This window comes from Maylandia zebra, linkage group LG11 (assembly GCF_041146795.1).
Source record: "Maylandia zebra isolate NMK-2024a linkage group LG11, Mzebra_GT3a, whole genome shotgun sequence".
Taxonomy (NCBI): domain Eukaryota; kingdom Metazoa; phylum Chordata; class Actinopteri; order Cichliformes; family Cichlidae; genus Maylandia; species Maylandia zebra.
The window spans coordinates 7,574,432-7,592,715 of record NC_135177.1 but is presented as its reverse complement, the minus strand read 5'-3'; the positions used below and the strand labels follow the sequence as shown (position 1 = coordinate 7,592,715).

Genomic DNA, 18,284 nt, shown 5'->3' with positions numbered 1-18,284 from the left:
CTTGTCATGGCCAGCAGTTTATATCCCTGTGATCTAACTGCCTGTGATGCTGTAGCACAATAAATATCGGTAATAGCTCATTGTTATAAGAGGGGGGAAAACTTTTCACATCGTCCTGTCACCTGTGTAATCTGATGCCTCGTATGTTTTAGATTTTATGTTTTCTGGTCCCAGAATTTGCCCATCTGTCTTTGCTACCTCCTCCTTCCTCTGTTTTTTTTCTCTTGTGCGCCACTAATAATGCAGCTGTTGGTAGCATGCTTCTGGCTATAAGACTGAACACAGGAGGTTGCACTCTCTCAGTTTTTCATTGTTTTCCTGTGTAGATTTTGGCTGACACAGGCTTATTACTCACAACCTTAATGTTTCTCATCTATTAATCAAGACAAGTCAGAGGAACATGCAGCTTTGCCCCGTCATCTAATGAGCCCATACACTTAGCTCATGGAGATTGTTTTGATAGTTCTTTTGATTGTTCTCCTGTGAAGAAAGGAAGGACAACAGCCCTTTTTATGGTCTGCGGTTGTCACAAATGTCAGTAAAGGGTTGAGAAGCTTAATGAAAACCCTGAGATGTCTGTTTCAGCGTGGCCTGGCCTCTCACTCAAGTATCCATATTTCTTTGAAGAGGTAACTTATTGGTTTGAGAGAAATTTCTGCCTGTCGACTTGTCTTCTTCACGGATTGACATCAGGACAGGAAGAAAGCAGGAGGAAAAGAAAGAAAGAAGGATTTTTTTCATCCGTACGCAACCTTACATAAAAAACACGTCGTGTCAGCATCAGAGAATTGATAAATAAATCTTGGCTGGAACTTGAGACGGTTCTTGTCAATGAAAACTTCAATGAGCTACAGACGGGCTCGCTCCACTCCTGGCAGATTGTGATGATGTTTTAAGTCAGTCCAGACTTCCCTGCTTTTCTTGTGTCTTCATGAAGAATTCTGCTCTTTCTCTGTTGTTCACTTTAGTCCTGAGCTAATCAGAGAGGCCAGCGGAGTCGATGCAAAGCAGAAGTTTGCTGTGTAGTCCCACAATTAAACATTGGATTACGCGAAAATTTATACGTTTAATGGGATGAGAGCGCCAGGAAGTGCCTGAGGTCTGGTTGCAATAACATATCAAGCGTAACTTTCACTAAACTGCTTTTCACATGTATGCACAGATGCAAAATATCTATACGCATACGCATTTCCACATCAAAGTTGGTTTGGTGAGCTTAAGCATTCATAGGGGGACATCATGCTTGTCTTTTCTCACCATGGTTGTCCATTTATCATGCCTCTTTTCCTCATACCGTCCACAGAAGTTAGCTGAAATTCCGCCAAGTAGTTTCTTCCCCTTGTTTGTTTGAATTGTAGCTCACTTTTTCTATCATGGGAAATGAGATGTGATTCCAGGCATGTTGAAGAACATGGACGGTCCCAGTGCAGAATGTGGAATTCTGAGTTTTGACTTATTTCTTCCTTCTCTGATATGAATGTTGGATGGTATAATTTACTTGAACACTAAATCCAACTGAGCATTGACACGCACTATAGTACTTGAATTAGTGCTTAATTTAAAGAACTACTACACTTTTTAGAAGCTTGATTACTGCCAAGCATGCCACACATGGGATAAGAACATTTTCTACAGATTTAAGCTTTTGCCCATTAGAGTTGGGATAATGAGCTCATCTCTCCCTGAAGTGTTAAACTGAAATATGATATGAAAATCCCACATAGACTCCCTTTTGGCCTCTAAAATATGTCACCTACAGATGATGTAATAAACAGAGCCCAAAGTGTGAACAGTTTTTTGAAAGTATAGATTATTTAAAGACTGTTGTGTTGTGTGTGTATAATAATATGGATACTGTACTGATTGTAAACATTAAAGCTATTAGAGCCTTTGATGAAGAATAAAAATCAAAAGAGAGACATTGCACATATTTCAGCATAATGTTTCGATAACAGAGATAGGTAATTCTTAATAAAAACTAAATACAAGCGCACACACTAAAGGGAAGAACATCTCTGAGACTTTAAATGAAACACACTAAAAGACTAATAGACTTTAAAGCTCTTGCAGCAGACTCTCTGAATGTTACCAATCAATGACAGCCTCAAATAAATCTGTTTGTATTTATGTCATCTGGTAGTGTCTGCAGAGCTGGCTCCCTGCTGTGAGCCAACCGCCCCATCTGAGGGTAGTGACTAGTGCCGACTGAGCACATAGCTCCACGTCACAGAGCCATAAATTTCCACTGTAACTCCCATTGAAGTGTCTCAGCAGCACCAAAACCCCAGTCACGTCTTGGCTACCACCACACACAGACACAGTCAGCCTCTGCAAAGCTCAGACATAAATATTGATCTCATTGGATTATTGATAAACAAGAATGCTCTGCTCGTTTTCTCTTTAATTCTCCCCTCATAAGGGAAGTGGAGTGAGGAGGGAAAAGCTTGTGAAAGAGGACAAGAATAAGCTATAGAGATGCAGAGATCTAGAGAGTGTGAGAGAGAACGGATAGTAATCCAGAGTTGGATTTCAGCAATAGAGGGGACTGGTTTAGCGTCATTAGCTGTGGTCTGTAGTTTCGAGCATCTCTCATGGTGAAACCACACTGGTATTCCATCCTGGCATCTGCTTCAAAGCTAGAATGCCCCTGTTTCTTATGCTAACCAAATTTGTCAGAGCAGCATTAGGCTGGGGATATGGGAGATTGAGAGGCAGACCTTCTCAACCAGAACTGTGTTTTAATGACCTATCTTACCACCGACTAATTATTTCCTTACAAGTGGCAATGGGGGAATCCTCTATGTCACGGCACATGTTTGTCTATCACATTTAGCACATCTGTCGCCCCCTTTTCTCTCACACTCTCTCTCTTTCCCTCATCTTACTTCTTTTATAACTCTCCCTTCAGTTTTGCTCTTGATCCCCTTCCTCCCAACCCCCCCACCACCCCAACCCCATCCAACCACTGTCTTCCAAACCTCACTGCCTAGGCACATTAGTATTGGCCAAATTGCTTCCGCATGAAGACTCCTTAATTGTGGTAATTCAGTGGCAGAGAGAACCACAGTTTGAATGTGTGGAGAACATGTGTCACTGCTTCAGTGGGCCGACAGAAAAGCCAGCAGCACCTGGAGGGGATGGAAATCAAGAAAATTAGACCCCCAGCTTCTGCTACCACCGGCACTTATACCCCATCATTGTCTTTATACCATGACGGTTATAGGGAGCGAGTACCGCTTGCACACACCAGTACCGCTGTAACCTTCATTCAGTGAGGTAGGAGCAGCTTGACTGGGATTTTGTCATATGTGTAAGGAAACCCATTATTTTTGTTCACAGACACTTGCTGGATTGCTTTTCTGTTTTCTGTCTCACCACCCAACTTTAAAAAAAACAAAACAAAAAGCAATTCTTCCTAATATGCAAAGCCCCCCTCAAAAAACAACCCAAACTCTGGCAGCAATTACTGGTTATATAAACTGCCCAGCTCCTTCATCTATCTACAAACAGCTGTTGTTGTTGTTTACATCTGTTTGAAATCAAACATGCATATTCTTCCTGTGTGCAGATATTCTTACAGCTTTAACCTGTGCTAAATAGTAGTTGTGATATTTTTTTTTCTAACTGCAATCCCTTCAAATATCAATTATGATTTAGCTCAGCTCAGTTTATTTTTATTTATGTTGTGTTAAATCACAACACGTGTCATATCAACGCAATTTCATAAGAAAGATTCTCTGATGGAACCATAATGAACTTTTAATGCATCCCCCAAAAGTACCTCAATGTCATTTTTACTATCATAAAAATCAGTTCTTGTTATCGTAGTAACTCGATGTTTTTCTTTCTCTAATGCAGACCTTTGTTTGAGTAACAAAGCTGCTCTCCTTTTAGTTTTAACTGCATAACAAACCACTACTGGTTCACCTTGTCTGTTTTCCTGTCCCACTCTCTCAGCATGTGTCTGCATTTTTGCTGTGTGTCAGTTCTGGGCAAGATGCCAGCAGACCTGCTCCTACTTACTGCTTCTACTGCTTCCCTCCTGACTTAGGAGAGACAGTTATTGTTTCTGCATCAGCACTTAATGGCTCAGCTGGCTGCTTTCAGGCTACCCAACTTGTCTATGTCTACCTCTTTTTCTGTCAGCCCCCTAGCTGCTGTGGGCCCGTTGCCAACCTTGGAGGTTTTAATACTTTAGGTTCTTTCCCCTTCTTTGTCTGTCTTTGTCTTTTCACCTGCCCTTTATGGTTTTGAGATAATTTACATCCTTTTTTTAACTTGTTTCCATCACACATAAAGCTGGTCATTAATGCATGGAGTATGTAGCTGCAAAGAGGGAGGGTAATCAAAACACAGCTTTTAATAGTTGTTCTAGCACAAGTCCTATAGCTTGGTTTTTACTGTATTTTGTATCGTTATCTCTTTTTTTGTCTGTCTTGGGATTTTTTTCAGACTTGTTATATGGTGTAGTATTTGAAGAACAGGAAAAATAAACCTTTTTTTATATAGCATCATAAATGAAAGTAAAACTATTTCTGGGTTTTGTGAATATAGACTAAAAGAAATGGTTCGCATCTTGAGGTAGAATATTGCCTGGTCCACCATTGTAGGCAGACAACTTTCCCATAGCCTTCCCCAAAGCTGTGAGAGCAGGACATGTTGGAATGTGTAAAGCATGGCTTTCAAGCCTGCAGATGTGCTGCACATATATACTGAACCATGGACACGCCAACTATTGAGGTATGCAGAAAGTAAAGAAAGTACCCTCCACCTCCCATACGGTGCATGTGTTAGTGTGTGCATTCTGCTTTTTTGCATCAGCTCTTTCTACCCCTCTTTATTGACTTTCAGGCCCCCTTCCCTTCATCTTCTCCGCACTTTCTCATTGGTGTTTTCTATGGCAAATCCAGCTGCCCACAGTTGCGCCCTTAGTGTTTGATGGAGTGCCATACTCTCTGGCCCCTAGCTGTGTGTTTATGTACTTCTTGCACCTGCCTTTGCTTGACGAGTAACAGTACCACACACATTCACTCACTCAGTCAGTCACACTGACACACTCTATACACACTCTAACCCAACATACACACATGAATCACACGGGATACTGCTGTTTAAGCCAACAAACTACCTACCCTTGTGTTTTTACTCTTTCTGTGTACCCCACATTTTATAGTCCTAACAGCTGGACAAAACATTGCTTAGAGCTCCCCCATGCAACAACCACCAACCCAGCAGGTGCACAGTGCCCTTAGGACATCTATGTGGGCAAGGGGATATGTTATAGTGATACCTCTAGTGCCATTTATCAAAGAGAACACAGAGTAGAAGAAAAGGCCCCTGTCATATTACAGATTGGCTTGCACTTTTAACATCTTCGTCTTGTCCAAGCTCTGGGGAACAGTCGGGGCAACTCATCATTGTTGATGTCATTTTTCTTTTAGTGCTGTGTTGAAAAAGGCCAAATGGTCACTGAGTCTGGTTATTCATTCTCCATGAATAGGCTACTCTTTCAGGGTAGATGGGTCATGTGTTTTTAGGTTTACTCAGATACACTCAGTGATAAAGCCAAATGTCTTGGGCAATGTTTTTATGACAAATACATATTATACTATACTATATTGTTTCTAGTGGGAGAAGTGAACCTAACTTTATGTAGTACATATATCACTTTTAGTCATTCCCTCTGGTCCTTGGCCACATGAACTAATCTAGAAATCAGTGTTTCATGTATATACACGCGTATCCATATGAACATAAATCTATGGGAATTTTCACATACATTCTTTGAAGACCAAAGTTGCTTCCCTGGTTTAAAAAAACATATAGAAAGATAGAAGATAAGATTACTGAAATTGTGTACTTGGGACACCCCCTTGGTTGTGTGGAGCACAGACTCACTGATTAGTGTTTGGTTGATAATTAAGGTGCCGACTCTGCAGCTCTGCTGATTCTTAGGTTAAAATTAGGAGTGGGAAAGAAACCGTATAAAGAGCAAAATCACGCTCATCATTTGGATGCCATTAGTTTGCAATAGAGCATGCTGAAGATTTTGAGAGTGGTGTTGTTTTATTTTACAAGGTTTACATTGGGCATTACCATCTACTTAAAAGAACTATATACACTGTACTGCAGTGTAAATAGAAAGTGGCTCCAAGACAAAGATATATATTACTGGTTGCCAGTATTACAGCCTCAGCCTAAACAGAATAAGGCAGCTAAATGCACAGAGTGGTTGTACAGCACTGCTCTGTTTGACCTGCAGATATATTAAGTGGGAGACAGAGAGACAGAAGGAGGGTTATTAACATAACCATCTTCCATCTGGTCTCACGGAGGGCCTCTTAGACAGCAGGTGAAGAGGTTGATGGGCAATTTGTCTGAGAGAGAGAGAGGAGGGAAGTCAGTGGTTAGAGTTTTTTAGCAATTTTCAATAATTCCCCGGTTAAGTGTGCTATGTGTGTGACTACTCAAACATGCCCTACTTCACACTGCTGATTTACGGTGAAACTACATTTGAATTTTTAGTTGATCAGAAAAATACTGTGTGCTATGTTGGTGTAAAGCCCATCCAATTTAGCACTGGTTATACAGTGTTTAGATTTTTCAATCACCTGTGTAAGAAGGAAATTTGTTATATAATATCTGTGTGTATACAAAAGAGTTTGAGAGGATAAAACTAGTAGAGTGGCTCAGGAAGTAGAGCTCGTCCTACACTTATCTAAGGTTGTATTCATCCTGGGCTGAGTAAGTGACCAAATCTAGACATAAGTTTGCATATTTGCAAAGGGATGATTCAGTGGAGGCAAGTTACCAAACCTCGAGTTGCCCTTCAAGCATCCATTGGTGTGAGTGAATATTAAGTTAAAAGTGCTTTTGCATAGAATGAAGCACTTGTATGTACGTGTGTGTGTGTGTGTGTGTGTGTGTGAGATTTGCAGTAGAAAGTGTTTTGTATGCTAAACTTGAGTTTATTTATGTTGATATTGAACCTTTTTTGCCGTTTGCTCAGTGACTTTGCCGTCCCTTGGCCAACACACGACAGAAAAAGCCCCAGTAAGTTGTAAACTCGACTGAAAAAGTGCTGTGGACACTTGTAGGAAATAAAGCACAATCGCTGTATGAGAGGATTATTTGAGAAGGAAAGCCTTATTGGAACAGGTGATGCAAGAATTAAATGTGATTCCCTTGGACAGTTCCAGCTTACTGGAAGAATGTAGCATGTGATGAATGGATCCTCCTCTCCTCTCTCAACAGGCGGTTTGGCACATAACTTCCTTAACTCCACAGTATCTTTTAGTCATCCAGCTACGTCTCCCTGCTTCTCCTGTTATGTGTTTGAAATAGCCTCTCACCATAGAAATAACACTGACATATAATAGAGAATATGTAATTCCTTGTCACATTGCAAACAGTTTCATTTTGGAAAGATGGAAGACAGGAGGTTCTTCCACACTAGGCTGCCATTAAGAGAAGTAATCATAGAGTGAGGAACACTTGAGGCTCCTGTGATGTAATGCTGGTGTGAAGTGAGCTGTACTTGACACTAAGCTGAATACAAGCGTGACTACATGGAATATTGTTTTGGAAATAAACGATTACTCACAACAAGTTAATTAGATCTCTTTTTATCATGATTTTTAGGCGTAGCAGTGTGGGTGTGATTTCAGACTGTCTTGTATCCAAAATGATCTAAAAGTTTTCACAGGAAACAAAAATTGCAATAATAAACAAAGATAACCTCTATAAATTTTCAGACCCTGTCCGCTTGTACTCAGAAGAAGATATAACATTAAAGAAAATAATAACTTTAAGTATGGACTGGCGTAAACTTTAAAACTGAGAAGGTGCATCATGTATTTTAGAAAAATTGCCCAGTGTCGTTTGTCGTGGTTTATAGCTGACCTTAATATGCAAATGTATTTTAATTCAGATTATATGTCAAAGACATGCGCTATCAGTAATACTGTTGAAAACAGAGGACACCTTTTCTTGATTTCTTTGTTTAAGAGCAACTAGCTGGTCAAGAACAATTAAAGGCCAATCAGGTGTTTAACTAAGTCACAGAAGCGGTGCTTAAATCTGCCGGACTGCAGTTCATTTTCACTTTTTTTCACTTTTTTTATTAGGTGTGAAATATCCAGGCCCGTCACCGACTCTCGAAGGCTCGGTCCAAAACCTGGAGCTGAAGTTCTGCAGCCGTGCGACGGTGAAATGTGCCTCAGGAACCGTGGGAGCTGTAAAAGTGTGCGCCAGGACCCCAGGTGTGTGCAGCTGTGCCCTGTTAAAACTTTACTGCCTGTGTAGGAGGGAAAGAGTGAGACAGACTAGACTCTTCTTTTACTTTCTTTAACTTATGCTTTTACACACTCTACTCTGTCTTGCTCCCTCTCGTTTTCCTGCTCAGTCTTTATGTTGATTTCTATCCAGCTATGTGATTCAGTTGCTGTTTTCTCCTGGGGCGCTGTCATTGGGCTGTGGCCATGTCTTTGATGGCAAGGATGTTATTGGAGCTAGTGTCATAGCACAGAGTTCACAAGGTCAAGCTGCACATGATGTGGGTCAGATTAGTAGATCTATTGCAGCTGTCAATATAGAAATACAAGCAAACCATGTGCAGTTAATGCCCTTATTTTAAAATGACCATTTATTGTAGAGTCACAAAAATATGTGCACATAAGGAGTGAAAATGACAATGGAGGGCAAAGTTGTTCTTTTGGACTATGAGCTCTTCAACTAAAGTGAAAAATTAACAAAACATGGCTTTACTGGTGCATAGGAGTGGTCATAATAATAATAATTCATAATTCGTTATTAGGCCTTTTGCCTTCTGTATAGCAACCAAATAGTGCTGTTGCAGTTACTTCAAGGTGAATCACAAGGAAGTTCAAATAAAGGGCTGTTTTTAATACATGAAACATTTACAAATGTTTTATTTTATGTGTACATTTGGTCATTCCTATTTCAGAAATGCTTTCCAATTTATGGGAGTCATTATAGCTTGATTTGGAGAAGTGGAGAGTTTGTAAAATATTACAAACTATTACTCTTGTCTTTCAGGTTCAGGAGAGGGAGTGAAGGAGAAGCTGGTTCCTCTGATTCAGGGTCCATCTGACACTAAAGAACTACATATGAGCCGCTGGCTTAATGAGATTCGCAAGCCTGAATCTTTGCTGGCCCCTGACCTGCTGGCATTTTCTATTCAGGTCCCTCAGCAAGGAGATGATTGCAGGAACTCAGGTATAAGTGTTTTAAATGTATGGATTACCCTCTTTTCTCCTCCCCGCTCCTCTCCACCCCTCCCCACCCTTCATTTATAAATCAGGTTTTAGTTCATTTTCTGGTTGTGGTTTTGGTGTTTGGGTTTGTTACAGGCACTGATTATATCTGCACTATTGGTGATCTAATTCAGGAGTCTCCATTTGTTTAGGTTGTCATATTTTCCTTCCTCTCATAATGTCATGTAGTGCCCCCTTTCAGTTATTTGTTTAGTAAAGCCGATAAGTGTTTCCCACTCTGCTTTCCTTGAAGCAGGGTTGGCAGCCCTGCATCTCTTTTCAGGCAGTGTGATTTCTCTAAACAGCAGTTAGTCTCTGTCAGCACTGGGCTGAGCTGGCTAACAACAGCTAACCACTTGAGGATTGCTGTTGACGGCTGCTCTGATGTCAGGTTGCAGTTTTGATTGCATCCCTAGACCACAGATTATGTTTCCTGTGTCATTGTGAGGGTGTGTGGGTGCATGCATGTGCCTTTTGAGAGAGGGAGTGGGATTATTCAGTAGCCTTTCCAAAGAGCTAAAAATGCAAACCAATTCCAAAATTTAAAGTGCTGCAGTGCTTGATTTAGTAAGTAGGATATTAATCATCACATCTGTACATGTCGCCAAGGATGCCCTCATTTTTCTGTATGAGCTTCTAGAAATAGATATGACCACGGATATTAGTGTGTTATTAATATTCTTCATACCGTCAACTTAAAAAAAACGTTCTTCCCGAGAAAAACTGATACCTCTCGAAGTATGGGACAGTCTCTACTATGTCATGGCCTTTAGCCACTCCCAAGTTTCTAAAAGCCCACAGTAGGGGCCTTAAAGTACATTCTGGGCTGTTTTCCTGCAACCCTCTCCCAAGATCAGATCCCAAGATCAGATACAGGAGAAGCCTGGGGTGACAAGGTAAAACAATACAGCTCCATTTGTTTTCAGAGTTGTCTTCAGAGTCACAGTTGTACATTCCTTTTAATACCGGACTACAGAGATTCATTGTGTAGCCTTGATTTGTGCAAACCGCCAACTCCTGAATCATATCAGGGCTCAGGCCTTAAACATGTCAGCTCTGAGGTGTGTATAGAGCTCTCCTCAGGTAGTTTAAACTGTGAGAAGAAGATGCAGTTGTACCTAAGGGTGCAGGAAAGTAAGAAGAAAACTATTGTTTAGAGACAGTAGATTTTGGAGGTCATCCCTAACCAGGCACTGTATTGCTCTTTAAATTTCACTCTATCATTTACTGTCCCATTTCTAGTAAACCAAGTGCCAGGACACTGCTGTAAATTGCAAATAAAAGGCAGGCTGACATTTCTTAGAGAGGTAATGGTTTGATAAATGTGAGGACAGTCATTGAATACATTTCCTGAATGTTACAGTGACAGAAAGGCAGATTTTTAAAATCAGTGTTTCCGACGAGATGTTCTTCCATCGATTACGTACATGATCACTCAGACATGTAGTAGATAGATACTTTTAGGAGCTCTGGTAAACTCTGTTTAGTCCACGGCCTCAAACCATTACTGTGATTTAGAGACCATATTATTTCAGTAAAGCATGGCTCATAAAGGCAGTACATATTTTTGAATATTAAAACCTGATCTGAACACAAACCAGAAGACCAAAAGGAAGCAAAGAGAGTGGGAGAGCGAAAGGAGATGAAGGTAAAAGGAGGTGGGGGGGCTGACTCCCAGAAGAACTGAATATATCTCCAGCAGATGTGGAGCAGTGCAGGTCTGTGTTACTTCTCATCACTGCCTCTCTTCTTTCCCCCCCCCTGTCTTTTGAGTTCAGATCGCTCTTTTTTTTTTTTTTTTCTCTCTCACTGTCTGAACGTCTCTATTGTCTCTTTTCGGACATACGATATTTAACAGTGTGGGATTCATCAGTCAGTTAACTGGCTGCCATTCAGACTTGGGGCATGTTTACCTTCATATTACTTATATAAATATGTGTCACTCACATGTGTCTAAATGACGGAGAAAAGCCACAAATCAGCTGTGATATGTGCCATATTTGCAAATAGCTTTCACCCCTTTGATAATGAGAATCACAAACATTGTGTGTGTGTGCTACCAAAGATAGAGCTGTATTTCGCCCCTTGTGCATTTCAGTCTCAGATCAATCACTTTTGTTTTTGGAATATTGAAACGATTAATGCCCTAGACATCTAATTGATCTAATAATCAAATGTGTAGTGAAAGCTGGGGGTCAGCAGCGTGTGACTGTAAGGTAACAACTTTACCACACGTGGAACGTTTTTCTCATTCTCTGTATTTTTCCTAACATGCTGCTGAGGATAACACTTGTGTGTGTACACAGGGTTTTGGGGTGTCTCTTAAAGCTCTGTGTTTTGTATGGTGGTCAGGCTTACATCAAAGCCTTTGGTTAGCCCACATGTCCCATGTCCCTGCTGTCATCCAGAGGGTGACTAGGAGCCTGTTATAGCAATGTTAATAGAATGATGGATGCAACGCCTCATTCAGCAAGAGATGAAAGGTGGTGTGGCACTGCTCTAAATAGGCTGGACACTTTGCTCCCACAGGGCTAGCTCAGAGGTTCAACATTTTGTGATCATGACATTCCTCAGTTGTTGGAGCACTTGGTCTTGGCATCAAACACACTTTATTCTTCCCATGTGGTTCTGCTGAGTCCATTTACCAAATTCCTAAAGTGTGATCATTATACACTGAGTATACGACCGGGGTAGGGAGAAAAGCTGACTCCTGACAGTAGGATGCAGTGGAAAACACAGCAGAGTTATGAGCGATTTCTGCCCAGTTCTCAAAGCATAACGGGGGAGGGGGGGAATGGGGGTAATTGCCATTAAGCTACCAGTGTGTAGTCAGTGAAGTGTTTAAATATATATACATTCATATACCTTTATTTGATTGACTGCAGTTGATTATAAGTCAAGAGAAGTCTTGCTTTTTCGTATTTTGCCTCTGCCCCTTTATGTATGAGTGATCTCTGCATTGTCTCATTTCTTAGAGCTTTTGACAGGCTCTGAAAATCAACAGCACTTTCCTTATAGATCCTTTAATTCATCCCAGAAGCCATTTCCTCAATGCCATGCACCTTCTAATTTCTCAAGGCTCGGAAAGGCTCATATCTCCAGGGGGGATGTTGGGAAATGTTCATTTTCAGTGTTAAAGTAAAGATAAATTGGTTGTTTTGATATATTGTTTTATTTGAATTATTTGTAGTCCAGTATTTTAATGAAAGCTTTGACACGTTTAATTGTCTCATTCTTTCTCTCACTCCTTATAACTCTTTTATACAAAGTTAATCTAAGGAGATGAGTAGCTTTTAAATATGGCCAGTGACATCTGTTTTCTGTCTAATTGTTTACCAGTGAACTAAAACAAAATTCCAATTTACTTAGAAAATGAAGAGGGTGGGTTGGGTGGCTATGGTCGGCGGTTGGAGGGAGTCCCTGTACACTTGTAGAACTCCTGCAGATCGGGAATAATGTGTTTTTATTTAACAGAGCTGAGGTTGGAACATTCTAATAAATTAAACACAATTAAAGGCGTGGGTTTTTACGCAGAAGAACTAAGCAGCTCTGCTTTGAAGTGTCCTCTTTTATGGATCCAAAAGGGTCGAGTAATTTTATTTCTCGCCATTAACCCTTTAGATTACAACATGACGGTCCCACAGGCTTTCTCCAAGTTGATTAGTCGACCCAGATAGCCACAATATCCTTTTCATGCTCTTTTCTTCTGAAATAACAAAACTTTAAAAGCATTATGAGACATGAATAATAAAATATATCAGCGCCACTTTTTAATTAAATAAATAAAAGATAAACTATTGTAATAAATCAACAATGGAAACATGCAAGTCTGCAGGGCAAGTCTGCAAGTGAGGTAGCTGCTTTTAAGTCACAGCAGACAGCAATCCAGGTTCAGGATCAGAAGGGCATAGGTTTTTCTTCCACATGGGCCTAGTTGAGAGCCAGGGACATGTCATCATTCACCAGCATGCATTGGAATGGATGCCTCTGGTATTAGATCTATAAATTATTTTTGAATTTAATAAGAGTAGAGCAGTGCCTTTAGTGACTGGGACCAGAAATCCTTGGCCATGTCATTCACAGTGACCTCTAGTGCTACTTTGAGTGTAAATTATCACTGGTACTCAAGAGACAGTTTGATCATTTTGATCCCTGGACAGTGGCTGGCTGGCTGGCTGACTATGTGCTTTTGGCTCAGTCTTGGGTCTGTCATCACTGATGGATGGGAAGGACTAAGGGGCCTTGGATGGGGCTAGTGTGCAAGAGTAAAGGGCTAGAGGGCGTGTGAGGAGCTGGGGTTTATGCTCAACTGTGGGGCAAGCAGCAGCCTGCAGGTGTCCCCCACCCCAAACACACACTCACTTTACCATTGTGATTTCAGCAGAGGAGGGAGGGACCAATGGCTCGAGTGAGTTTTATGATTGTAGAAGAGAGAGGGAGAGTGTGAGTCTGTGAGGGATAGCATGTGTTTTCCCTAGGCACGGCAGCAGCTGCGAGACAATGATTTATGCTTTTCTCAGAACTCTGGGATCTCAAAATGTTACATTTAATCAAGCACACTGAGAGCAGAGCAAATGTTAAAGATGTTCCCTATAAAGCCCTTCAGTTTTGATCTCTTTACCATACCATGGGAGCAGGGAGAATAGAGGAACAAAGTGATCTTTAATCTCAATTTTAACATATTGAAGGGAATAATGAAAGCTACATGGAATTAATCCTGTGCAAATTCCCAAAGTGCTGTAATACTGAACACACTTAGTTCCCTAATAGTTATTAAAGCAGTTTTCTTCTCAATTACTGCTTTAAAATTAGACAAATGGGGGGAAGAAACTGCTTCAGAGTTTATTCTGAATTAAGTCTAAACATATTTATTATAGGAGAGCAGATACTACGTATATGTTGCATGCATTATAGTGACATTTCATGCAAACCTATATATAAGTGTTGGTGTGTATTTGTGCCCATTTATGTAAGTGTCCTGAGAGGCCTGTCCACAGCAGTCAGAAACAGGTGGGGTTCTACAGTACCTCGAGTCTGCAGACCCAAAGACTAATGAGAGCAGGTGGCACTGAAGCACCACCTGACTTTGATCTGACCGTTCGACTTGAGCACATGAATGCATTCCATTATACTCACTGGTCAGTGCATGCACGTGCAAATGCAGAGAAATTGCTACACATGCTATGTTTGCCTCTTTACTGAAATGATAGCCTTTGAATGGGTTGCACTGACACTGTAGATGGGGTGTGAACTGAAGTGGGATCTCCCTTGGTAGCCTCCTCCATTACAATCTTTCAAAGGACTGCCGTACTTTCATATGTCCATCTATCATGCTCTTTTCCCCTCCTTTGCATGTGTTCACTCACTCCATAGAGTGTTAAATCAACAGTCTGGCTTGGTTTCAGGCAGAAACTTGATGGCTTTAAGCTGCTGCCTGAACTTTTTCTGGCTGATAGATCTACAGTAGACAAAATGGTACTAAAAATACATTTATTGTACATGCTTGGGAGAAACCTCAGAAAGCAATTTACCAGGGAAATGTCATAAATGAAGTGACCAGCTCTTCAGCTGTTGGGACCTGATCAAAATTTCACAAGAGATGACTGTGAATAAATGAAGAGACAAGTAGCTACTTCAGATAATGTCTGGGAGTGTGCATTCATACAATTCTAAGGAGTATGAGAATTTAACAGGACTTACTCATTGGGCTTTGCCTCATGCAAATTAAAATGAGTCTTGCCATTCAATTTTAGAATCAAGGGCATGAAACTTGACCAAAACACGTTATCCCAAGTGTTTGTTTGTTTAAGCACCCAGTGACTTCCACAATAGTGTGCTTAATCACCAAGGCAGCTACTCTCATCATGTTTTGTGTATGTATGTAGCAAGGCAGGTAATCTGGAGATCAGACCCCAGAGAATCCTCTCAGAGATGGCTGTCGAGGTCAATCACAGCCCATTACTGGAGCTGTTCATCTGTGAAGTGTTCGGCTATTTAGGCCAGTCTCACAGTTCTTAAAGCCTGAGGCAGAGGGACGAACATACAGATTGGGCAAAAAGAGATGAGGGCTAAGGCTAGAGATGGGGTGGGGTTGGAGTGTGACTCAGGCTAAAGATAGTGATGCTAGTCCTCACTCTAATGATATCACAGCTCCAATGCGAGTATTTTATATCTTCCCTTCAGGATTCAATATGAACAGAAGATGGGATTGTGTTTACACCACGTAGTAAATGAGTGCAAATGACACACTCAGGAAACTTCTGTTATAATAACAGTGAAGTAACAGAATTGAAATAAAAGATTATAGAATAAAAGGAGAAATATAACATTTTGGAAAGATGAGATGTAGCACTGCTACCGTTACACAAATAACATTAATCAGTCATAATAATGGTTAGTTATTCTCTGCCTAGTTAAGGGGTTGAAGCTGTAGAAGATTTAGTCTCTAAGTGTGAAAAGAGGTCATTGTGGGTCACTGCTATTTTACCTCTGAAGGTTGTTGTCTAGGTAAGGTAGAGTCAAAGGGAAGGAGATAAGCAATTAGCCTTTCTCACCATGTGAAAGTGGAGAGAATATTACCTAATCAGTCTCATTAGCGTGATCTCTGGAAAGGCGTAATGACTGCTTGTAATGGCTGTGAAAGGATCTCGTATCACATTAGTGTGAATGTCACTTCCAGATGAAAAGTCTATAGCACTTAGAAATAACATGGGCACAAGGCAGAAGTCTAAAGTGTAGTAATGTTTCTGTACTAGTTTGAACTCAACTTTATGTTTGGTGTGTTTCCTTGTGACTACCTGTGTGTTTGGGGCTACATAATAAATGTGGATCCTCCTTGAAGTCACAAATCTTAAATGTCTAAAGGTTTTACAATATAGATGTGAGCGTTTTACGTTTTGTATGTCTTCATTCAGATTGTTAGGTGAACTTTGGCGATCCACACTGAAATAGCAAAAAAAAAAGGAAGTAAATCTCCTCTGTAAAGCACATGAACAGCATTCCAGTGACACTGCATGGATTTTGATAATGCCTACTTTTAGAAGCATTTAGTGCTGAGCTTTATGTTCTATTAAGTTAAGTCAGTACATGAAGAAATTAAATTTCTCACATTTTTCTGATGATGCTTTCTGCTCCACAGCTGCAACATGGTGATTTAGCTTGTCAGCTACTGGGTGTAATGTAATTCCCGGGGCTCCCTGACTCATTTTACCACTAAGGTACATTTATTTTTAAGGTCTGTCAGTGACACACGCTTTCTTATTATTGAGTTATTACAACAAGTAATTCCAAGTTAAGCTCCTTAGAGGCAGATAGGGAGAGACTCTCCAGTGATCACTGCAGGAAAGGCGAAGGAGTTTTGTTTTGCTGTTTATAAAGGCAGAACAACACTACAACGCGTTAACAGGGCACACTCACTGTAAACTCTGGTTCATTGTGTTGCATACAAGCTGTTTACACTTTATCCAGCTCTGGATTGAGTAGCTGGGATGGAGGAGGTCAATTTACTTAACCTTATCTAATTGAATGTTGTCACTGGATCAAAGGTCGCCACATTCCACACAGTCAGATCAAACATCACACAGTACAGTCACAACAATTGGCTACCCTGGATCACTTAATCAGGGGCTTGAAGTTTTATTCTCACAAATTAGAGGGGATAATGTCCAGACGGACTGTGGAGGGCCTGAACACTGTCTTCAGTTATGCACATTTGGATTAGTTAGCTTTAATCATACTGGTACTAAGAGGGTTTCCTCAACTTTCAAGCAATTTACAATTTACTTTATACATTTCTGTGCATAAAATTTGTTGCATAATCCTTGCCAAAGCTGCCAAAGATATCTTTTAATTTATGTTAAAGCTTAAACCTTGTGATGCTTCATGATAAAATATACACATGTGCTGATGTGAGAGGCTGTAGTTTAGTAGATGCCCCATAATGGAGAATTTCTTTCTCTTTGCTGACAGAGACAAACATCAATTTGCGGTGGCTCCCTGTTCATCACGCCACTCAGTTTATCAGTGTCACTGTCTGTCTGTGAGCCATACTTCTGTCTTTCATCTCTCATTATTGCTGTTCCAGCAAGTGAGATCAACCACTACCTCCTCACATTATTAGAGGCTGGTTACTGATTCATACTCTGCCAGTCCTAAAGTCATATACAGGCTAACCAGAGTTCAGACAGATGCTGAATAGGCAGAGCAGAGCAGTACTGAAGCGAGCTGGCTGGAGTTCTGTGTCAGTAGCCAAACCAATATGTGTCTCGCCGCTTGAGTGCCCATCAGAAAACACGTGGTGGTCGTGGGAAGGGGATGAGAGCCCATTAGCTTCTACACAGCTGAGCTGCCGCGGCGCGTCTCCTCCCTCGTACCAAGCCCTCTCCTCACCTCTTCTCTCATTCCCCCAACACAGCACTCCTCCGCCTCCACTCCCCTATTTTATGTGCTCCGCACAAACTTTCCCAGGCTATGCTGTTGCCCAAATGAGTCTGTGTGCGCACAGTGCGCAAAGCTTAACCACACAGAACCACAGCAGTATCAGCTCTTCCAAAGAATGCAAGGGAAATTAAAAATTAGTGCAGAAGGTACATTCTCACATCAGGCAGCAGTGATGATAAAAAAGGAGTTGAAAGGAAAGTGGTGTATAGGGTTAAGAAGGGGTAGGAGCTGATGTTCTTTGAAATCTCTTTGATGCTGATGTGGACATTATTACTGGAGAAGTACGTTAGATGTAAGTAATTAAGCTAATAGTTGTTGTAGGGTTCTGGGTGGGACAGCGGTGGCGGTGAGAGGCATTTCTCACAGCTCTCTCAGAATAAAAAAGGCAAAGTAATTAACAGAATCAGTCGGTAGGAACCAGACCAGGGGGGGTGGGTTGAGTGAGGCTCAGTCAGGAATGGAATGTGACACACACCAGCTTCACTAATGTTGAATTCTCCCATACAACTGGCTTATGCTTACACACACACACACACACACACACACACACACACACACACACACACACAC

The 18,284-nt window shown here is 41.0% G+C and overlaps 1 protein-coding gene across 4 annotated transcripts in view; it reads left to right on the top strand.

The window, feature by feature from the left end:
• vps13b (vacuolar protein sorting 13 homolog B) overlaps positions 1-18,284 on the top strand; it is a 299,476-nt gene that overhangs the window by 76,466 nt on the left and 204,726 nt on the right. For all 4 annotated transcript variants that reach the window (XM_004560029.5, XM_004560030.5, XM_004560031.5 and 1 more), the window contains 2 exons: positions 8,127-8,261; positions 9,058-9,237. In XM_004560029.5, the coding sequence (XP_004560086.3) occupies positions 8,127-8,261; positions 9,058-9,237 (315 nt within the window). The remainder of the gene's footprint in view (positions 1-8,126; positions 8,262-9,057; positions 9,238-18,284) is intronic.